This window comes from Saccopteryx leptura, chromosome 11 (genome assembly GCF_036850995.1).
Source record: "Saccopteryx leptura isolate mSacLep1 chromosome 11, mSacLep1_pri_phased_curated, whole genome shotgun sequence".
NCBI lineage: Eukaryota > Metazoa > Chordata > Mammalia > Chiroptera > Emballonuridae > Saccopteryx > Saccopteryx leptura.
In genome coordinates, this window is record NC_089513.1 from 40776554 (window position 1) to 40800990 (window position 24437).

The following is a 24437-nucleotide window of genomic DNA, read 5'->3' on the forward strand; positions in this document are numbered from 1 at the left end:
GAAGGTGCATGATTGGGACCCAAGACCAGGGATACAGGCACACAGAGCAATTGGGAGAGTGTTCTAAAACAAATGCTGTAAATACGAGACTGGGTAAAAGATGAGGGTAGCTCGGACTAATGTCATAGAGAAGATGATGGTAATTGATTAGATTCTAAATATATTTTGGATGTAGAGCTAACCAGATTGATTAATGGATTGGATACAGTAAAAGTATGAAATAGAGAGGAGTCAAGGAAGACTCCTAGGCTTCTGTCCTAAGCAGCTGGGAGATGATAATTCCAACTTTGTGAGGGGATAAAGACCACAGTAGATTCAGGGTAAGGGAACTCAATGTTCAGTTTCAGAGGTCTAATTAGTAGTCTAATATTTTAAGGATGGTGGGGTGCACAAGCTTGGCAAGAAAGATCAGTGTGACTGGAGCAGAGTAAGTGAAAATGGGAGTGGTGTGAAGCAAGCTCAGACAGGGAGGGGGTGCTAGACCACATAAGGCCTTTTCAAATTTGGTAAGAAGTTTGGGTTTTATTTTAGTGCAAGAGGAAGCAACAGAGACACACATGACTTATTAGGAAAACATTAATCTGAAGACAGTATAAAAAATGGATTGTAGAAGAAAAAGGAGATTAGCTAGAAGGCATTATAAAAGTCCATGTGAAAGATGACTTAGACTAGAGTGATGACAATGGTGATGAAGAGAAGAAGGATAAATTTCAGAAACAGAATAGACTAGATGTGAGGAGAGAAAAGAAGAGGTCAAGATTACTCCTAGACTTTTTGCCTGACCTGTGGTGGGGCAGTGGATAGAGCACTAACCTGGAACACTGAGGTCACTGGTTCAGAACCCTGGGTTTGCCCAGTCAAGGCACATGCGACCAATGAACAGCTAGAGTGAAGCAACTACTTTTCGTTCTCCCTCCCCACCTAAAGTCAATAAATATAATCTTAAAAAAAAGAGAGATGACTACTAGGGTGTTTTTTGCTTTTTGGCTTTAATTGGGTGAAAAATGGTGTCATTTACTGAGTTAGAAAACCTGTAAGAGTAAAAAGTATTTTGACTAGGAGAATTAGGAGTTCTTTTGGACACATAATATTTGAAATGCCTATTGGCCAACTGAGTAGAGATTTCAGGTAGGCAGTTGGCTATGAGTCCAGAGTTCCAGAATGTAGACTGAGTTGGAAATATAAATTTACAAGAGATCACAGACAGAAAAGAAGGTCTAGGACTGAATCCTGGGACATTCTACTGTTTAGAAGACTGGTAGAAGAGGAAAAGCCAAGAGAGAGTGAGAGCAAATATAAAATAGCTAATAATAACTAAACAAGTATTTAATAGTTTGTCATCTTGTTTACATTACAGTAATCAGAAATAAAAAACCAATAAACTACTTCATTACACTAGCTGTGTGCTTGCTTTTAACACTTGAGGGCTCCAGAAAAAGCATATTCCTCTCCCAGATGCCCTTCCCATTGCAAGAGGGGTCCACACGGGAACTGAGTCTGCGGGATAGTGGGAAGCTGCACAATGACCAGGTTGTGGTATCCTTGTGGGGGATTAGGGCACATGAAGGTATAGACCAGTGGCCAAAAATGCAGGGTGATGAAGGAGACTTGGAGAGATACACTAAGGCATGGGCCAGTGCAAAGGCAAGCTTATTACATGGACAATGAAATAAGGGCAGTGGTCATAGAAGTAACAGAAGAGGAGTAGCTAGCATGGCTATTTGGGAGATTAGTAACATTGATCAAATAACTAAACTGAGGACAAGTAAATATATAGAGAATAATGAGAGCTGAGTTTATGATTATGCAGAGTATTTATAAACACAGAAAGGTTAAGTCTAGAAAAAACCCTAAGATATTGATTGGAGTTGAAGGTAACCATATAAACTCATGGTTTTATAATGTATATATACACAAAGATAAAGAAATATGGATGTATTATATATACACACATATGTACATATGTAATACTGTACATGTACTTTCTAGATTTGTCCACTGAGAGGGCCTATATGTAATGACATCCTATGAGCAATGAAAACTGTATGCTCTAATTGCTTTTTGGATATCATCCTCAACTATAAAGACACAGGATTCCCTTGGAGAAATGTCTAATTCCAGGGCTGGGAAGAAAGAGTATAAGCTGAGCCTAGAATTTTGTGCCAGAAAGGAAGGAGATGATCACTGAATGACAGAAACATGACTAACGGGCAGAACTGCCAGCTGGAAGGGTCTCCCACTCAGGAGCAATTTGAGCATCAAAATAAACACCAATAGTAATAGATTACAATCTGTTGAATCAAAGATATCCATGAGCCCATACTGATAATGAATGTTTATATGGATGAATAAGGGGAAAAGGAAAGCTTTTCCACATAGTAGAGTTCTAATAAATATAGAAGAAATGAGAATAAAAAAACACCACTTGGTAAACATAATAGAGGCGGCTGATTCAGGCAGATATTGTCTATGGATGCAGTGGTTTGTAAGGAATGGGGTATACTGGTAATATATAATCTTAGAACACCTTCCTCTGAAAAACTCAATGATTACAAAGGGGGAAATGGCAATTTTAAATGGAGAGAACTTGTAGGCACCCACACAACCAGGTAATAAAGGCTGCCATTTTGATATGATCAGCTGAGAAGATACAGCATCATTTCTATCTGCTCCTGCTAAGAATGAATGATCTAAGTCATGAGGAAATATATGAACACAGGTTGAGAGTCAGCCCACAGAAGGTAAGAACTATAATCCTGAAACCTGTCACAAAGACATGAAAGAAAAACAAAGACTGAGAAAATCTGCTGAAGGAGTCTAAGAGTTGGTAACTGAATGTAACACATATTTCTGAATGGGAAAATGGCCATGAATCTGGCAAAAGAGAAAGTTGAGATAGCTGGTAAAATCTGAGTGGGGCCTGTAGGATAGATGGTAGCATTACACTGTTCACATCCTGACTGGGAAAGTCATACAAAAAATTGTCCTTGTTTTCACAAATACATACCAAAGAATGTTTAGGAGCAACAGCATGCCATGTCCGAATCTTGCTTTCAAAACGTTCAGAAAAAGACTAATTAGAGATGACAGTTGCACAACCTTGTGAATATATCAAAACCCTCTCTGAAATGGGAGAATGAATGACTGTGTGTGTGTGTGTGTGTGTGTGTGTGTGTGTGTGTAGAAAATATTGAGATAAAGCAAATGCAGTAAAATGTTTACGATCAGAAACCTGGAACATCAAGCACCCAGATCAAGTTGGGATCATGGTACTTACTGGTCTAATGTTGTCTCAATGGACATAATTGACCACTGGCCAGCCTCCAAATTCCCACACAGGAGAAAAAAAATAAAAAAGAAGAAGAATCTGGGTAAAGGAGATGAGAGTTCTTTGTCTAGTTCTGGCAACTTTTCCATACATACAATACAATTTCAAAATAAACACTTTCTAAAGAGCAATTCATATGTGATTAGGAACACATATACTAAAAGGGATCGCTACCAGGAACACTGCAAATTAAAACACAAAATAAAACTAGTGCCCAAACTTGAAGACTATACACCAAGGCCCTAGACCTGCAAAAAAAATGTGGAGCAACAAAATGCACCTGGTAATGGAATCAGCTTTCACTCCATCTGGCACTAAGAATCCAGAAAAATGTTTAAATAAGGGAGAAAGGAAATAAATACTATCTCACCTTTTCTCTCTTTTACTCTCTCTCTAACCCAATTCTGGAATTCTATATTTTGTTCCATATAATCCTAAATTTCACTCACACACTACCTGTCCACTTTCAAATTTTCCCCTCTCAACTTCAACTTGGCATGTATCAATCATATCACTAAAAACACCATCAAAATTGTATGAAACATTTTTTTGGGGAGGTGGTAGTTATGCTAGTCACACAGAAATTAAAAAGAGACAAAAGATAGTTCATTTACCTAAATTAACTGAAAGCCACTGCACCGTACTATCCTGGTATGACAGATTTTTAAAAATTTTTTAGTATTGATTGATTTTAGAAAGAGGAGGAAAGGGGAGGGAGGGAGGGAGGGAAGAGGAGAAAGAGAAAAAACCAATTATTTCCTGTTCCACTTATTTACATATTCATTGGTTGATTCTTGTATGCCCTGCCTGGGAATCAAACAGCACCTTGGCATATTGGGATGACGCTCTAACCAACTGAGCTACCCAGCCTGGCCTGAGAGATTTTATTAATAACTTTAAGAAATCCTACGGAGAAATCCAAAGGCCTAGTAAAAACAGGACAGTCAATCAATGAGAAAGCCAATTCTGGCCTCCTTGCCAGGCTATGTTCACTCCTAAATCAGGTAAGACCTTACCTTGGCTGCCTTAAGTAACATTTCTCTTTCTTCTAAATCCTTTCTCTGCTTCTCCAATTGATCCAGCTTTTCAAGAAACTTGAGCTGTGACCTGGTATCACTAGACAGGATGTAATTTTCACTTGTCTGGAAAAAAAAAAGTCTTATGATGATCATAGGCAACACATTCTGCGTTAAGTATTGTTATAAATCAGCTAAAGGAAGTAACAACGACATACCTGGGAAGCTAAGTTTTCAGGAGGTAATATTTTTATTTCTGTTAAACAAACTTAACAAAAAAAAATTTCATCCCCCCTAAAAATGTGAGAAGTGATTAGGCATTTAAATTTCAAAGAGCCTTTCTATTTCTAGTAAGCCTCATTGGGACACAGGGTCGGAATTAAGCCTAGCAGATCCTAACAAACAGGAAGTAGAAAGCAACTGAGTGTAGTATTTGACTATAATCTATTTCCGATGGTTTAGGTGACCCCTGTGTTTTGGTTGTTCGACCCCCGCGGGGTCGCGACCCACAGGTTGAGAACCGCTGATCTAAATCTTTTCAGTTAAATTATTGTCTACGTGAGCAGACTTTAATATGGTTAATTTAATCTTAGGACTATGAAAGAAAAAAAACAAGAAACAATCACTTTACTCAGAAACACACCAAAATGAAAGTTTTCATCCTTCTTTCCATTGCTGGACTAGGTTAACCTTATCAGGTAAATGCAATTTATATCAAAATAACAAGATAAGATAAAATGGCAAACATTAAGATCCTAAACCCTGTTTTGAGGATTCCCTTAAACTATGAACTTGGGCAAACCTACAGTTAGTCAAAAAAAATAAGTATACATTCATAAATGAGAGCCATACATATAAGTATAATCATTTGTCCTGATTGTTCATTCCATAAACAATGATAAAATTTACAGTTTCATTTATTCTGATTCTCTAGAGTAGAAAACACTGTTTGCCAATTTAAATACTTTATTTTCTTCATCTGATAATTTGACCCATCCTTCTCCAATCATATATGAGTGTGAGTATGCTCAGCAGGGGCAACAGCAGTGAAGGAAAATTTTCCCAATCAACAGGTAAGATACCCTGCCATCTATTCACCTCAGTAATTCAGACATCCAAGCTATAGGAGAGGGACTGAGGGAGGTTGTGATTGGAAAACAGAATATTTTTAAACATTCAGTCCAACAATCATGCCTGGCCTATAAATATGGGTACAGCACCATTCCCATCTTTTTTATCCCATGCTTACAGCTGACTAAATTAACTGGGACAGAGAGATTTCTTAGGTCCAAGATTATTTTTAAATTAAATTTTTATTGTTGGTATTTAACTAGATCAAAAGAGTATTACACAGTATAACAAACAAGGATGTATTAGTGCTACTTATTTTACTTCATGTGTAATACAAAAAGAATTCTCAAATGCTTTAAAGTTAAATAATACAAGATAGAATATGGAATACATTATCGGCCAACCATAGAGACATAAACATAATAACCAGTGATTTCTTAAATACTTCATCTTTACCGTTTCTATGTTTGGACATACTGGAGAGTTTACTGACAATTTCAAAAAGACAAACACTAAATTAAAATGGGACACAGACTTACTAAACTTTAACCCTATCTTATTCACATGCTAAGATTCCTTCTCTCTCCCCCAACTTGGATACAACCATATCTGGCTTAAGGAATGCTTTCTTCCTTTACTCCTCCACATACAAATGAGTGTATCCCCTATTCCTACTAAGCCCCCATCTTATTTAAACAATAGTAACTCCAATTTGATCATGTTCCTTCCTGTATACCCAGCTGGCCTAACTGAAGTCTTCATGCACCACAGAGTACAGTGGATTAGCACTGAAAACATAGGCACCGAGGCCAGATGATAACATCAAGTGAGTCCTATCTAAAGAAAGCACTACAGCCCCTTTCAGATGGAAAACACGGGAGCTCCTCCACTGACAAGTAGAGGCCTATCACTTTTTTTAAAATATTTTATTTATTGATTTTTAGAGAGAGAGAGGAGTGAGAGAGAGAGAAGGGGGGAGGAGCAGGAAGCATCAACTCCCACATGTGCCTTGACCAGGCAAGCCCAAGGTTTCGAACCAGCGACCTCAGTGTTCCAGGTTGACGCTTTAGCCCACTGCGCCACCACAAGTCAGGCCAGGAGCCTATCACTTTTCTTCAGTGGGAAATCACCTGGCAGAAAGATCAAAAGCTTTGTATCACATGTCACTTTCTACTTCTTTACTGAAATCCCAATTAATGGACTGTGATTTATTAGAGAATTTTATCTAACTAGGTGAAAGATTATCGAAAGTAGATGGCTATCAAATGGAAAAAAAGATGGTGGAGTTTTGCTTTTAATAAGAGTAGCTCACTTTTGTGAAATACATGGAGTAAAATTTCTCAGACTTTACAGATGAAAATAAATCTTATAAGGATGAATTGAAATACGGGGACAGAGCCAAATCTGTGACACCAAGATTATTACAATCAAAGTCTATAGAATAAGTATAATTTTAAAGTAGATCCAAAGATAACTAAATGATTATTATTTCTGTTTAAAGAAAGATGATGACATAGCTGCCTTTCTTTTCCTTTTAAGATTTTATTTATTGATTTTACAGAGGGTGGGGAGCGAGAAGTATCAACTCATAGTTGCTTCATTTTAGTTGTTCGTTGGTTGCTTATCGTATATGCCCTGACTGGGCAAGCCCAGGGATTTGAGCCAGCAATCCCAGCATTCCAGATTAATGATCTACTCACTGCGCAGGGCAGAGCTGCCTTTCTATAGGTACAAATTCAGGCAGTGGAATTAGCCATATTAAGGAATGCATGTGAGGAAAGGTGAGACGGGGAAAATCAATCCGTATAGGCAGTGTACAAAACAGAAGGTTAAACAGGCGTCCCCAAACTACAGCCGGCAGGCCACATGCGGCACCCTGAGGCCATTCATCCGCCCCCCCCCCACCCCCCTGCCCCACTTCCGGAAGGAGCACCTCTTTCATTGGTGGTCAGTGAGAGTAGCACTGTATGTGGCGGCCCTCCAACGGGCTGAGGGACAGTGAACTGGCCCCCTGTGTAAAAAGTTTGGGGACCCTTGGTTAAGGAGATATTAACTTTAAGCTATTCAGGGAGTTTCCAATGAGGTAGATACTATCCGTTTTGTAAATGGTAACTAAATCCTTGGTAAATATTATTAACATACAACAGAAGATTTCCATCTGAAGGCTTTACACAACAGGACTTTGGATACCACTCAGAATAGTAAACTCTACCTGGAATAATTCTACAGCATACTGAATGTACATGTCACACTTTGTATAGAAACTGTCCATCATAAATAAAAGTGCATTAGGTATCTCTGAAACAACAGGGTGATTGAGGTAGCAACAGGGGAGAATCCAAGTTTGAAAAATTATAAGACTCTCTTAAAAGGGGGCCACTTAGAACTAAGTTTTGCCTGAATAGTCAGGTTTTTTATCCTTCCCTCAAGGATCTCTGTTGTGGGTGTTGACAGTTCTATTTTCTGCTGCTTTGCTTAATATATAGTGTTTCCTTTATCCCTCCTACCTCAATGTCCCACTCATATTTCAGGCTGGGACCTACTCCTAATTTAGAGCTCTCTTTCCCCCTTTTGCCAACTTCTATTATGAATCTACCTTTGCCACCCAGCTTAGTGTATCTCAAGGTTCTCTTTACCATGCCACAGTCGCAGAGCTCCAGGGAAAAGCAACCTGGTCTCATCTCTCCAGGCAGAGGAGAACAGAAGGTCCATATCCATGCATGCTGCAAATGGCTTTTCCAGTCTACCTGAATCATTACCAGCTAGAAGCAGCGGTCATTGGGACTTGGACATGAGCTGCAAAGTATAGAATGGTGACAACAATTCCAGTGCCATGAGGACTTTTCCTGGATGTGGACTTTTCCTGGACTCCTGCTCCCTGTGACAGCTCCTAACAGACTGAACTGTGGTTGGGTTGCATTTTTCAGGAATTTGGCATGGTGATGGGGCCAACTTGGACTTGGTGAACATGTTAAGGACACTACTCTTTTACGGATTCTTGCGGAATTGGCCAAGAGTTTGCTTAAAGGCTTTTAATCACTGTAAAAAAGAATAGAAGACTGGATAAAGAAGATGGGGCACATCTACACCATGGTATACTATTCAGCTAGAAGAAATGATGACATTGGATCACTTACAGCAGAATGGTGGAATCTTGATAACATTATGCGGAGTGAAATAAGTGAATCAGAAAAAAACAAGAACTGCAGGAATCCATACATTGGTGTGACATAAAAGCGAGACTAAGAGACATGGACAGGAGTGTGGTGGTTACGGGGGATGGGGGGAGGGAAGGAGGGAGAGGGGGAGGGAGAGGGGGAGGGGTACAAAGAAAACTGGATAGAGGGTGACGGAGGACGATCTCTCTTTGGGTGATGGGTATGCAACAGAACTAATTGACAAGATAACCTTGAAATCTTTTCTTTGAATATATGTACCCTGATTTATTGATGTCACCGCATTAAAATAAAAATTTATTTATTAAATTAAAAAAAAAAAAAAAGACTCTTAAAAGTTATGGTAGCCTGACCAGGCAGTGGCAAGATGAATAGAACATCAACCTGGGACACAGAGGACCCAGGTTTGAAACTCCGAGGTTGCCGGCTTGAGCGCAGGCTCACCAGCTTGAGTGCAGGCTCACTTGGCTTGAGTGTGAGATTAGAGACATGACCCAAAGGTCAATGACTTGAATCCAAGGTCACTGGCTTGACCAAGGGGTCACTGGCTCGGATAGAGTTTCCTGGTCAAGGCATATATGAGAAAGTGATCAATGAACAACTAAGGTGTTAAAAGGAAGAATTGGTGTTTCTCATCTCTCTCCCTTCCTGTCTGTCACTCCGTCTCTCTTGGGGAAAAAGTTATGGTAAAAAGTCAAAAAAGACTAATTCCCCATATACCCAAATTGAAGGTAAACTGTTATCAATTCAACTAGAATATTAAAATTTAAGATTTTAACTGTAACCCTCAAAATAACCATTAAAAAATGCACAAAAGGGAATTAAAAGTACACAATCAGATCAATTAAACCAAAAAGGCAGTAACTAAGGAAATAGACCAAAAAAAGCTATGTGTACAGAAAAAGAGTGAAATAGCAGTTCTTACCTATCAGATATTACTTTAAATACAGTAAATGGATTAAACTACCCAATCAAAAAGAAGAGACAGCAGAATGGAAAAGAACCATAATCCAACTATATGTATGCTATCTACAAGAGATTCACTTTCAATGAAAGTACTTAAATAGTTTGAACGTGAAAGATGGATTATATTCCACGCAATTAATAACCAAAAGAAAGCAGGGGTGGCTATACTAACACCAGGCAAGATGGACTTTAAATCAAAAATAGTTAAAAGAGATAAACAAGAACATTAAACATTATATAGTGACAAGAGTCAATTCATCAAGAAGATATACACACGAGAGCCCCCAAATAAATGAAGCAAAAATTGACAGAACTAAAAAAACAGACAGTTCTATGATAATAGATGAAGTCTTCAATACCTCACTTTCAGTAATGGATAGAATACCTAGACATAAGATCAAGAAGGAAATAGAGAACTTGACACTATAAGCTAACTAGGTCTAGCAGACATATATGAGCCCTTCACCCAGTAACAGCAGAATATATGTTCTCAAGAGTACATGGAACATTCTCCAAGACAGACCATAAGTTAGGTCGCAAAATAAGCCTCAATAAATTTAAAATGGTTAAATAATAAAAAGAATCTTCTTTCAACACAATAAAATGAGGCTAGAAATCAACAATAGAAGGAAAACTGGAAATTTCACATACAATATATCTGGAAATTAACATACTCTAAAACACTGATTTTCAACCTTTTTCATCTCATAGCACGCATAAACTAATTACTATAATTCTGTGGCATCTCAAAAATTTCTTTTTTTGCCAATATGATATAAAAAATTATAATTTTAATTCATACACACCAGATGACAATTGTGCTGACTGTTGTCATTTTTAAATTTGATAACCAAAAAAAAGAGGTCAGTGCCTCTGAATAAACAGGTATTACGTTTTAAAAATTCTTGCAGCATAGCGCCTGACCAGGCGGTGGCGCAGTGGATAGAGCGTCAGCCAAGGACGAGAAGGACCAAGGTTTGAAACCCTGAGGTTGCCGGCTTGAGCAAGACTCACCAGATGAAGCCCAAGGTCGCTGGCTCCAGCAAGGGGTCACTCGGTCTACTGTGGCTCCCAAGTCAAGGCACATATGAGAAATCAATGAACAACTAATGTGCCACAACGAAGAACTGATGCTTCTCATCTCTCTCCCTTCCTGTCTGTCGGTCCCTATCTGTCCCTCTCTGTCTCTGTCACACACACACAAAAAAATTCTTGCAGCATACCAGTTGAAAATTGCTGCTCTAAAACAACTAATGAATCAAAGAAATCTCAAAGGAAATATTTCAGAAAACAGGGAGGAATGAAAACAAAAACACAATATCAAAACTTACAAAATGCAGTAAAAGCACTGCTCAGAGAGAAATTTATAACAGTAAATGCCTACATTTAAACAGAAAGACCTCAAATCGGTATCTTACTTTCACACCTTAAGGAACTTAAATGAAAGTGGAATAATTACCGACCTTAAAGAAATAAAAAGGATTATAAGAGAGTACTATGCATAATTATAAACCAACAATTAGATAACCTTGAAGACAAATTCTAGAAACATACACAAAGAAATACTGGTACTGGTTTTTTATTAAGCTTTTCCTTTCTATGATCACATATTTTTAAGTCAGCCCAGCAAATTCTCACAAAGATTTCTACAAGTGAGGACCTCAGCAACTATACTAAATAGCCCTTCTGAGGTTCTAAATGAAGCAGAAAGCAGACAACACAGAAGGACTCCTCCAGGGAACTGCTGGGGGAATGGCAGCTGACACTGCCCTGGACTCCTCCTAGCCTACACTAGCACAGCAGCACAATAACCATTCTTACAAACTCGAACCTCACGTGGTTACCCACACGCCCTGTTGTACAAAACCTAGCTATAAACATTTCTTGATACAGGGGAAAAGGTTTATCTTTTTTCTTTTTCATTCCTCATCACTTCTCCCCAAAACCATAATTAAAATAAATCAAGGGTTTCTATCCTGATGATGGCAGGTGATTTGATTCATACCATTAGAAACAGACAGTATTTCTTATGTTTAAGCTCTTTATAAAAGCAGTCAGTAACGATAATTAGTGGCAACGGTATTAGCATTCAATGCAATCATTTAACTTATTAAAAGGAACAGGAGTGTTAGCAGAGTACAGATCACTGCAGAGAACAGAACTATCAAATGTTCCATTCTAACATATCTTCCTTCCCAATCAAAAGCTTTAGGAAAAGAAGCCTCAGGCAGAACAGATGCATATTTCAATTTAAACTGACTACAAGCTTTGGATACCATTTTAAACTCTATTTTATTTGTCCTGTAAGCGCATCTAGATAAGGCAAATTAGGAATGAGACTGATTTTCTACCAACGTGAAATACGTCCCAAACATTTTCTTTAAAAATATACTTAAAATACAAATTCATACCAAAGCACTACTACCCTGAACATGACAAAGAGGAGAAGAGTCTGTACTTCTCTAATGAATTCCTTTACCTTGTAAGTTGCCATTCGATGATGAGCAATTGTTGTCAGTTTTTCTAGAAGGCCTCGTAATCGCTCCTGTGTTGCATGGGAGATCAAATTCACAGCATCAGAGTTAAGTTCTGTAATGTCATGCTTTTTACCTGCGGAAGCAGAGAAAATCCATTTCGTGTTTTAGTGGAGGCTGATAATTGAAATAATTAGCACAGCAGGTATTCTGTTCCCCCTGGAAGTCATACCCATTATGAATAAAGGTTTGGAGATTATGATTTTCCTGGTAAAGTCACAACTTCAAAGATCTTAGACATTATATTAATAAAACCTAGCCTGAAGCCTCAGAAAATATAGACATTGTTTCATTTAGCCTCTAGAATCATCTCCTTGCAAGGTCATTTATAGGACAAAGTTAATAAGAACACAAATCAAGCCTAGCGTTCAGGGAGAAAAATGGTAACTGCAGAAATCAGTGCCTTATATTCTGCTAATTTTAGTAATTAAAAAAATAGAAAATTACATTTAGTCCTATTTGACACTGCTAACAATTTATGACATTTCAATGAATTCAAATTATGAGTCTCTGTTAATGCCTTATCTACAGACATAACTATACTCCATTTGCCCACTACTAATTATCCTTGTATTCAGATAAACTGACCTGGTCATCAACATACATGTTGAAGTGGGTTCAAAACCTCATCGTTTCACCCATCAATTTGAATAACTTCTCTTTCACTGTATCTCCTTCCATAAATAAACCAAACTTTTATTCTTCCTTTTGCTAACTAGAAAGAAACTTTTAGGAAAACAATTTGGACCATATACCCAAAAGCAGAAGTTCATTTATAAATCAACCTTATCACTATTTAAACAGTAATTATCTAGAGCTTCATGAAACAACCTATATCAACAGAGATCTAAATCTAAAGATACAGGCAATTAGGTAGTCTAATTTAAATGAGCTTTTAATAGTGCTGCTGTGTTAATTTTTGACAAATGCACAAACACAGAAATTACTTAAATATCACTGTTTGATTTTGCACTCTACTGTATTTGAAATATACTTTAATACAAAACAAAGTGTGAATGAGTATAGCAAAAACAAATTTTAATTAAAAGCCAACAAATCTTAAACACATTCTTTGACATAATTTCATATTAAATGTTAAACTTTAATTTAGAATGTATGCTACAGTAAAACCAGACAGGAAGAAGATAGAAAATTATCCAGCTTCTGTTAAGACAAACCTTCAAAATATAGTTTGTTACTTTCTAGTAAAACTGAATTCATCACCAATTTTATATTCAAGAGGGAAAACACACTAAAAAATGTGAGGTTGGTTGGCAATGGGGGAAGGTCACGTGAGGAACCAGGCCCCGGAACTTTGGCTGGAACTGCCCACACCCATGCCCACCAAAAAGAAACAGCCTTTGAAAAAGAATGACCGTCTGTCAGCCAATGAAATTTTGCCACATCATATCAACTCGCCATCACCCTACTGACCCTATAAATTACCCCCCACGGAAGAATCTGCGCAACATCTCTGTCCCCCGTCTCTCAGACCAGAGAACCTCGTCCAGGATGTGTTCTACTAAATAAAGCTTTGGCTATTCCATACTCAGTAAATATGCCCTTCTTTCTTCCTTGGTGGGGCAATACCTTACATTTGGTGCCAAAACCCAGGATTAGCTTGAAGTCCGCAAGGGACCGCTCCCTTCCCTTCCCAGGAAGAACAGGATTTCCGACCTCACACCCACTTCGGCACATGGTGCGGTTAAGTCCCCTGCCTCCAGCCTCCCCCTTCAGTTCTTTCTGCCAAGACTCCCTGTCCGTAATTGCAGCTGCATCAGGGATCTCTTATCCGTTCCGAGTGCATGTGTGCCCATGGAGATGTCGGACACACGCACTCTACCTAACCCTATGGTGACCAGAGGTTGAGTTGCAGAATGCCAATTCTCATCTCTGATCACTCTGAGGGCTGAGGGCAGCCATAAAGGCACAGGAATCTAAACCTGACTCAAAAACATTCCTTGAATGCCTTATCTGGAATCTTACCCTCCCTAAAGAAGAAACTGACCTTCTCCGATATGGCCGGCCCACTATACCCACTGGATAATCAAACCAGGTAGCCTCCTGAAGGGACTTTCAATTTTAACACCCTCACCAATTTATTGCAAAGAACTGGGAAATGGTTGGAGATCCCTTACATTCAGGGCTTCTAGTATTTGCGCTCCCGTCCTAATCTCTGTGTCTCCCACTACACAGCGCAGGCCCTTTTTGGCCAGAGAAATCTCAGCTAAACTCTCCACTCCTGATCTTTCCTCCTTTGCTGACCCCCGACTCTCTCTCCCTCCTGCCCAACCCCAGGGGTGCCCCTCTCTTGGGACTCCTCTCTGGTCCCTCTATGGATCTCTTCCACTCGGGTCTCTTCCCTCCGGGAAGCCCCTCCCTTCTCCACTGTGTTCTTAAGCCCCTCCCCCATCAGGCCCTCCTCCACCGGCCATTGGCCCTCATGCGGATTTGCAGGGCTCCTGACCCCACGGTCCAACCCCAGTCTTCTTGCAGGAAGGCCTGGACCTGTCCTGCCAGTAGCTCCAGCATTTCTGGCCGGATCTAGGTGCCAGGCTCCCCAGGAACCCCCTCCTCTTATTCTCAACCCCCAAACCCCTATCTGAGACCTGATGAACATGGCATTTAAAGTCGGGAGGAACAGGCCAAGGCTACTCGCCAGGCCTGCATGCAGCAGAAGGTAATGCTCCAAACCCAGGCTCTTGTGGCAGCCCTGAAGCCGGCAGAGCAACAGGGGCAAGACACAGAAAGTGCCCGACCCAAGTCCAGGCCGCAAAGAGGAATCCCACCAGGAACTTGCTTTAAATGTGGCAAGGAGGGTCACTGGTTCTGGCAGTGCCCCTGCCCGAGGCCACCCACTAAGCCCTGCCCTGACTGCAAGCAGCCTGATCACTGGTGGAGCGATTGCCCCCTTTGGGCAACAGGCTCTTCTTCAGCACCTCTACATGGAGGACAATCCACCCAAATGGAAGGCCAAGCCAGCCAGGCGGGCCCATCACTTGAACTCGGCCTCATGGACGACTGACACGGCCCGAACTCGGAGACCCCCTTCACCCTCGCCAAGCCCGGGGTAATACTACAGGTAGCAGGTAAATCCATCTCATTTCTTGTGGACACGGGAGCTACCTTCTCTGTTTTTCCATCACACTCTGGACTTCTAGTTCCCTCACAGGTCTCGGTTATGGGAGTGGATGGGACCCCTTCTTTTCTCCTTCGCACACCACTCCTGACATGCAGTTTGGACGGAATCCCCTTTTTCACATTCCTTCAGATCCTTTCTTTCCTCGATATAATAGTCTTCTTTCGACACTGAATTCCCAATTTTGCTCTCTTAGCCAACCTCCCCCCCTCTTGCCACCTACCTCCCCTTTCTGTCTTTACTCTGCCATCTTCTCAGGGAACATGTGGACCGGACCCTTCCTCCCAAAGGGGGTCCAGATAAGCACACCCAGTGGTCCCCCTCCAGCCAGGAGGCAGGGTTCTTCTGAGGGAGCTCCAGCCCGGCTCCCTACAGCCCAGGTGGACGGGACCCCATATGGACTGCTGGCAGTCGGAACCACTGGGCCCCATCCGTCTCCAGCTCACTAAAAGGTTGAGCCCTGCAGACCCTCCTGTTGCTCCTGTCCCTTCCACCATAAACCTGCCACCAGAGTGAGTTAAAGCAGGGAGCAGTGCTGTTCAATGAGACTGGCCCAATGGAAGAGAACATCAATGTCCTCAACAAGACAAACTACATAAGGATCTCTCCTCCTACAACCCTCTTAACTCCTGCTGGTAGCCACCATCCTCACCTGGGCTGCCCCTATCCTAGGTCCTCTTCTAATTATCAATATATTACTCATATTTACTCCTCTTTTTTAAATCCTTACAGGACCGCATCCGCGAAGTTTCTTGAGTCAAGGTCAAACAGATGTTCCTACACCCATATACGTGACTCCTCTCAGAGCCACCACCTTCCCCACAATGCCTCTAACCAGCAGGGAGTAGCCAGATGAATAGCGGCACCCCTATCTAACATAAAAGGTCGGAAGGTGAGGTCAGTTGGCAATGGGGGAAGGTCACATGAGGAACCAGGCCCAGGAACTTTGGCTGGAACCACCCACACCCACGCCCGCCAAAAAGAAACGGCCCAGAGCCCTTTGAAAAAGAATGACCATCTGTCAGCCAATGAAATTTTGCAATGTCATATCAACTCGCCATCACCCTACTGACCCTATAAATTACACCCCAAAGGAAGAACCTGTGCGACTTCTCTGGGCCCCGTCTCGCGGACCAGAGAACCTCGTCCGTGATGCACTCTACTAAACAAAGCTTTGAATATTCCACACTCAGTAAATATGCCCTTCTTTCTTCCTCAGCGGGGAAATACCTTACACAAAGTCAAGTCTATTTTACTAAAACCAACAGCATGAACAAACAGTGGGGCCTTCGATAGAAGGGACAGTACAATTTCAAAACAAACCAGTGTTTAAAATTACAACTAAACATAGGGTAGACAGGGAATGACATGCCAGTTCATGCTTATTAAATTAAGACAATGAACACTTAAAAAATTTAATATTGAAGGAAACTTTAAAAATAATTTTACATGTATTTATAAAACAGAAAATTCATCCTAGGCAAAAAGATATTTTTAAAATATTAGAAATAAACAAGGCTGGGATTTGCAAACAATTCCAGGATTAGTGAAATATGTTCTAGTATCTTCATTAAACCAATAAAAAAAAGGACAAAGCTACAAAGTTAATACTGTAAGAAAAATTCCCACTTTTAAATAGAACTCTTTCACAAAGTCAATATTACTGATTAAGGAGGTCTAGTTGGTGCTTGCAAGCCTGTTACGTGACTTTACAGACTGTCTCTGCAATTTAAGTTTAGGTAATTACAAAGAAGAGAGAAATCTGACATATTTACTATCTTAGCATATTTAATTAGAAAAATCTTCCAAAAAAATTTTTGTGTAAATTTATAAATTGTTACTAAGGAATAGTCTTAGTTTTCACCTTTTCTAAAAAAGGGGAATTTTACTATAAATGGAAAACATTCCTAGAAATACACATAATTCCATTCACTCTCTAATGTGTGTGTGTGTGTGTGTGTGTGTGTGTGTGTGTGTGTGTGTGTGTGTATTTATTTATTTATTTTAATTCAGTGAGAGGAGAGAAGGCAAAGAGACAGACTCCAGCATGCACGGGAATCCACCCGGCAAGTCTACTAGGGGGAGATGCTCTGCCCATCTGGGGCATTGCTTCATTGCTCAGCAACCAAGCTCTTGTTAGTGCCTGAGGCAGATGCCATGGAACCATCCTCAGCACCCAGGGCCAACTCACTCCAATTGAGCCATGACTGTAGGAGGGGGAGAGAGAACAAGAGAGAGAGAGAAAAGCAAGAAGGGGAGGGGTGGAGAAGCAGATGGGCACCTCTCCAGTGTGCCTTGACTGGGAATCAAAACCAAGACATCCACAGGCTGGGCCGATGCTCTACCACTGAGCCAACTGGCTAGGGCCATAATATTTTTTTAAGCTTGAGTGATTCAGAAGTAAGAAGTTTTGCAATTTCTCATTATATTAAATGACAAGATTGTGCTTATCAAGAACTGAAAACACAAACAGTTGTTCCCAGAATTCTCCTTGAAAACAGAGGCAGCAAACTAAACCTGGCCTTTATGTATAAAGTTTGACAGGAATACAATCTTGCTTATTTGTTTACATATAGTCTATGACAGCTTTTGCAATAACAGCAGAGTTGAGCTTTTGTGACACAGACTGCATGGCCCACAAAGTGGCAAAAATTTACTATCTGGCCTTTTTCAGAAAACAATTGCCCATCCCTGTCCTAAATGATCAAAAATGCTTTCAATGCTAAAAATTTCCCTATAATATAATTAAAGCTTAAATCAAGCTAGAAATAAAATAAGTAAGGGGGGCAGGGAAGTGAGAAAATAAACTATCTACTTCTATGTTTCCAAAACTTTAGATAATTATATGACTACAAGGAGTTCAAATACCAGGAAATTTCCCAAGCTGTTACAGAAAGATACAGTGCTTAGATTTTTTTCCAAAATTAAAGAAATAGTTTCTGTAGAGTACAAAATATGAACACAAAGAAGAAAACAAAATAGAGAGACAGAAAGAGCCAAACAGAAAGAGAGAGAGAAAGTAGACATAAGGGAGAGGAAAGTCAAACAAAACACAATCAAACAGCAAACAAACATTTATAATCAGCTCTTACGAATGCCTATCTTTAGACTACTTATAAATGTTAGCTTTTCATGATAAAAAAAGATAATATAGAGATAAAAAAGTAATAATTTGTATAGCATATAATAGGAGTCCAAACATTATTGAGTATTTTGTAAAGTAAAAATAATAAAATATGTAATAGTAATGTGCTTTGTAGTCCTTAAATATACCATGGGTATATAAAAAATCAGAAACCTTCAGATTTAGTGTTAGACCTTCAATAGAAAATGTAAAGGTTCTCAAAGGTCACCAGCACTGGCCCCAAATCTGATATGGGCAAAGAAGGAGATCTGGTCTTCAATAAGTCCCAGAGTCAGGACACAAAAAATGAGATAAGTCAAACACAGCATCTCTCCAATCTGTCTCTTTTTTCATTTAATTTGGGGAGATCGTAGTCTTTGACATTAATGCCAGTTTGGCATTAAACAACAAAAAGGCTGTTTGGCTCCAGAATAAAGCTGCTATGTTCTCATCCATTTCCTTTCACATACTACAGCTACCTAACAACTACTGGACCTAGAGAGAACCATAATATTCTAATTTAGTTCTTTTAAAGCAAGGGTGGGTTTGCATTTAAGGGTTGAAGATAAAAAAAGGGAATTACTCTCAATAGCTGTTGCTTTATTTCATAAACACAAACTTGTAACCTAAGTATGCATTTGTACATACATATACCTAAAGGTCAATCAAGGAAGAAACAGGACAGAAAAAAAGTATTATGATACGTATCATATATAGGCATATAAAAATAGTAAGAAACGTGAATAAAATATTAACTTCTATTACATAATCATATATAGGCATATAAAAATAGTAAGAAACGTGAATAAAATATTAACTTCTATTACATAAACTGGAAGTCATAGGTTATACAATTTATGTTAAGTCTTATATTCTTTTATTTTCTATCTTTTCACAGATTTGAAATGGACAGGGGAGACAGGGAGTGGGGGTGGGAGGAAGAGAGAAAGAGGAGGGAGCTAGAGAGAAGCATCAACTCACTGTCCCACTTTGTCCCATTTAGTGTGTACTCACTGAACACTTCCCATACATGCCCTGACCAGGATCACACCCGGGACCTCGGTGAGCCTGGACAACACTATCCACTGAGGCACTCAGCCAGGGTCTATGTCAATAGTTCTTAAAATAAAATACCTTCTTTTTCAAACACCTATGATTTCTTAATTATATCCAGAGCCTTATATAAGCCTCAGAGTTCTGAGAAAACCAACCATGACTATTTCTTGATAACATTTTTCCTGGAGCAGGCAGTCCTATCAGGTCAATAATCATAAGATGGCACTTACCAATGTCTAAAATTCTCTTTTGTAGAGCTCCAATGAAAAGAAATGGTTCATCTTTACATGACTGAACGAGCGTGCCAACCAATTCAGAGTTTGTTCCTAAGATGCAGGCATTTTCTTCATTGAGGTTGATCCCCGCCATGGAAGTCACATCATTGATGTCATCTTCATTACTAATAAGAAAAAAGAAAGCTATAACTTCTGGTAGTGGTGGTGGTAGTGTTTATGTGTATAAATAATTTAGGAGAGCAAAGAATTAATCATTTCTCCTTATACCAAAAGACATAAGACATGATTTTACTCAATTCACCTAAGCAAGAGAAGAATTAAAGAATGGCTATCTTTCCCTGTAAACCTTTATAATTAATTGGTATCTTTAAACATTGTGTGCATTTAATATCAAAAAAGTAAATCAGAAGCAACTTTGTCTTCAACAAATGCCCATCTCTCCCTCCCTTCGTTACCTCCCTTGGTAGCCAAGAAGAATTTGGAACTTATACAAAGTTATCCACAAATCTCCTACAATGAAAGATATATAGATGAAATAAGACTTCTTTGTTTTCCTTCAAGATAATTAGAAGCTCCTCAAACTTCCCCAGTCCACTGAGGGACAGCAGAAATTGCCCAGTCCTGAAAGGTTCATACCCACATAAAGACCCTTGAGAAGAGCTTTTTTGACTAGCTATTCTGAATCCAAATGGTTAAAACTAGTCTTGTTTTTCTGCTTCAGACTTGGTGTGCTCCACCTGTACCGACTGTGTTCATTAAACCACAACTGTGAGTAAATGGCTGCAAAGGGCCTATATATAACATAAAAATATATATACACATAGAAAAGACATACATATGAAACACAAAAGATGTTTGAGTATCTTATACTGCACCAGCAAAATTAGTTGTTTTCATCTAATAGAATTGCTACATGGCTACAGCATTAAGATGAGTATATGTGCTTATGAGGGAAAGGGGGAGAGGGAAGAGGGAGGAAAAGAGAGAGCATGAGAGAGACTAAATCCCTTTATGGCACGTTTATCACCATAATAAAATGGCAAGCATATTACTGACCATAACGCACATACCAATGTATAACGTGATTTACATAAACATGATCATGTAAAAAGATGTTACTCTTTATTGCATGGGCCAAATGATATATCATGTGGTCTCTTGTCAATAGATTTAAATTATGAACCTCTCTGTAGTAATAATGCACTGTGTGCAGAAAAGGAAAATAATTTGTCATCTATGTAAATAAAGTAATAAGTCCAACAAACATCTAAACATTTAAATATCTAAAGTGTAAGATTGTCCTGGCCTCTGGTGGCACAATGGATAAGGTGTCAACCTGAAATGTTGAGGTTGCTGGTTCAAGACTCCAGGCTTTCCCAGTGAAGACACATATGCAGTGGTCCCCAACCTTTTTTGGGCCACAGACCGGTTTAATGTCAGAAAATATTTTCACGGACCGACCGTTAGGGTGGGACGGATAAATGCATCACGTGACCAAGACAAGCATCAAGAGTGAGTCTTAGATGGATGTAATAGAGGGAAGCTGGTCATTTTTTAAAAATAAAACATCGTTCAGACTTAAATATAAATAAAACAGAAATAATGTAAGTTATTTATTCTTTCTCTGTGGACCGGTACCAAATGGCCCACGGACCGGAACCAGTCCACAGCCGAGGGGTTGGGGACCACTGCAAATGAGAAATAACTGCGAGTTGGATCCTCCCTCCCCCTGCCTTTCTCTTTCTCCTCTCTAAAATCAATAAATAAAATCTTAAAATAAATAAATATTAAAGTGTAAGAATGGTGGAGACCATAAACCTAAAGAAAAACCATGATCGAAGTAAAAAGAAATATTTTAAGAGTAAAAATGTAGCTTTAAAAAAACTCAGTATCTGGCCCTGGCTGGTTGGCTCAGTGGCAGAGCATTTGGCCCAGGGTGTGGATGTCCCAGGTTCAATTTCTGGTCAGGGGACAAAGGAGAAGTGACCATCTGCTTCTCCACCCTTCCCCCTTTCTCTTTTCTCTATCTCTCTCTTCCCTTCCCTCAGCCAAGGCTCCACTGGAGCAAGTTGGCTGGGGCGCTGAGATGGCTCCGTGGCCTCCTCCTCAGGTGCTAGAATGGTTCCAATTGCAGCAGAGCCACGCCCCTTAGTGGGCTTGCCGGGTGAATCCCAGTCAGGCACATGTGAGAGTGTATCTCTCTGTCTCCCCACCTAAGAAAAATACAAAATAAATAAACAAACAAACAAACCAAACCCAAGTATCAAGAGGATGTAAAGACAAGCCACAGACTGGGAGAATATATTTGTAAAAGTCACATCTGATGAAGTACTGTTATCTGAAATATACAAAGAACTCTTGGCCCTGGCCGGTTTGCTCAGTGGTAGAGCGTTGGCCTGGGTGCAGAAGTGCCGGGTTCAATTCCCGGCCAGGGCACACAGGAGAAGCGCCCATCTGTTTCTCCACCCCTTCCCCTCTCCTTCCTCTCTGTCTCTCTCTTCCCCTCCCGCAGCCAAGGCTCCATTGGAGCAAAGTTGGCCCGGGCACTGAGGATGGCTCTGTGGCCTCTGCCTCAGGCACTAGAATGGCTCTGGTTGCAAACAGAGCGACGCCCCAGATTGGCAGAGCATCACCCCCTGGTGGGCGTGCCGAGTGGATCCCGGTTGGGCACATGTGGAAGTCTGTCTGACTGCCTCCCATTTCCAACTTCAGAAAAATAAAAAATAAAAAAGAAACAAAGAACTCTTAAAACTCAACAATGACAACAACCTAATTAAAAACTGGGCCAGGCCTGACCTATGGTTGCACAGTGGATAAAGCGTTGACCTGGAATGCTGAGGTCACTGATTTGAAACCCTGCACTTGTCTGGTAAATGCACATATGGGAGTTGATGCTTCCTGCTCCTCCCCCCTTTCTCTCTCTCTCTCTCTCTCATTCTCTCTCCTCTCTAAAATGAATTAAAATTTAAAAAAAAAACTATTAAAAAACCCAAAACTAGACCAAAGGTATGAAAATAAACCTCACCAAAGAATAAATAGATGGCAAAAAACATATGAAAAGAGGATCTACATCTTATGTCACCAGGTAAATGCAAATTAAAACAATGAGAACACTACACATCTATTAAATGGTCAAAATTCTGAACACTGACAAGACCAAAGGCTGGTGAGGATGTGGAACAATAAATAGGAACTCTCATTCATTGCTGGTGGGAATGTAAAATAGTACAGCCACTTTGAAAGACAGTTTGATGGTTTATTACAAAACTAAAAATACTCTTATCATATGATCCAGCAATCGCACTCCTTGATGTTTACTAAGAAAGGAGTTAAATATTCACATCTACACAAAAACATATGCATGAATGTTTGCAGGAGCTTTACTCATAATTCCCAAAACTTGGAGACAACCAAGATCTCTTTCAGTAAGTAAACTGTGGTACATCCAGACAATGAAATTTTATTCAGCACTAAAAAAACAAGAGCTATAGAACCATTAAAAGACATGGAGTAAACTTAAATGCATATTACTAAGTAAAGGAAGCCAATCTGGAGAGTCTACATCCTGGTAATTTCAACTATATGACATTTTGGAAAAGGCAAAAGCATGATGACAGTAAAAAGACCAGTGGCTATCAGGAATTACAGCGGAGGAAGGATGAACAGGTAGAGCACAGAGCATTTTTAGGGCTGTGAAACTACTCTGTATGATCCTGCAATGGAGGATATATGTCATTACACATTTACAGAACGTATAACACCAACAGTGAACCATCACTGAAGCTGTGGGCCTTGGTGATAACTAAGTGTCAAGGCAGTTCATCAATTTTAACCAGTGGACCATTCTGGTCAGGGACTTGGATAGTAAGGGAAGGTGTGCATGTGTGAAAGTAGGGGGGAATCTCTACATTTGATTTTATGGTGAAACTAAAACTGCTCTAATAAATAAAGTGTATTTTTAAAAGACCAAGTATACATCAATGACAAGTCAGTTCACTCCAAAACAGAATCCAAATGTCTTACTTTATATCTATCAATAGGACTCAAATTTTTTCTCCTCTCAAAAATTAATAATTTAGCCTGACCAGGCAGTGGTGTAGTGGGTAGAGTGTCGGACTGGGATGCAGAAGACCCAGGTTCGAGACCCCGAGGTCACCAGCTTGAGCACAGACTCATCTGGTTTGAGCAAAGCTCACCAGCTTGGACCCAAGGTCGCTGGCTTGAGCAAAGGGTTACTCTGTCTGCTGAAGGCCCGCAGTCAAGGCACATATGAGAAAGCAATCAATGAACAACTAAGATGTCACAACGAAAAACTGATGATTGGTGCTTCTCATCTTTCTCCGTTCCTGTCTGTCTGTCCCTGTCTATCCCTCTCTCTGACTCTGTAAAAAAAAAAAAAAAAAAAATAATAATAATAATTTAGAGTAGGTGCTTTCTATGGTCTATCTTTACTACATAAAAGAAAGAGGCAGCTCTATTTAAATAATACAGAACAGGCCCTGGCTGGTTGGCTCAGTGGTAGAGCGTCGGCCTGGCGTGCAGGAGTCTCAGGTTCGATTCCCAGCCAGGACACACAGGAGAAGCACCCATCTGCTTCTCCACCCGTTCTCCTCTCTTTCCTCTCTGTCTCTCTCTTCCCCTCCTGCAGCCAAGGCTCCATTGGAGCAGAGTTGGCCCAGGTGCTGGGGATGGCTCTGTGGCCTCTGCCTCAGGCGCTAGAATGGCTCTGGTTGCAACAGAGCAACCCCCATATGGGTGGAGCATCGCCTGCTGGTGGGCATGCCAGGTGGA

At 40.0% G+C, this 24437-nt stretch overlaps 1 protein-coding gene and 1 pseudogene across 3 annotated transcripts in view; one reads left to right on the forward strand and one right to left on the reverse strand.

Annotated features, from left to right (window-relative positions):
* Positions 1-24437, reverse strand: part of TAF4B (TATA-box binding protein associated factor 4b) — a 132435-nt gene that overhangs the window by 45257 nt on the left and 62741 nt on the right. For all 3 annotated transcript variants that reach the window (XM_066353442.1, XM_066353443.1, XM_066353441.1), the window contains 3 exons: positions 19641-19810; positions 12037-12167; positions 4345-4470 (listed from right to left, as the gene is read on the reverse strand). In XM_066353442.1, the coding sequence (XP_066209539.1) occupies positions 4345-4470; positions 12037-12167; positions 19641-19810 (427 nt within the window). The remainder of the gene's footprint in view (positions 1-4344; positions 4471-12036; positions 12168-19640; positions 19811-24437) is intronic.
* LOC136383647 (small nucleolar RNA SNORA23) lies at positions 3207-3341 on the forward strand (annotated as a pseudogene).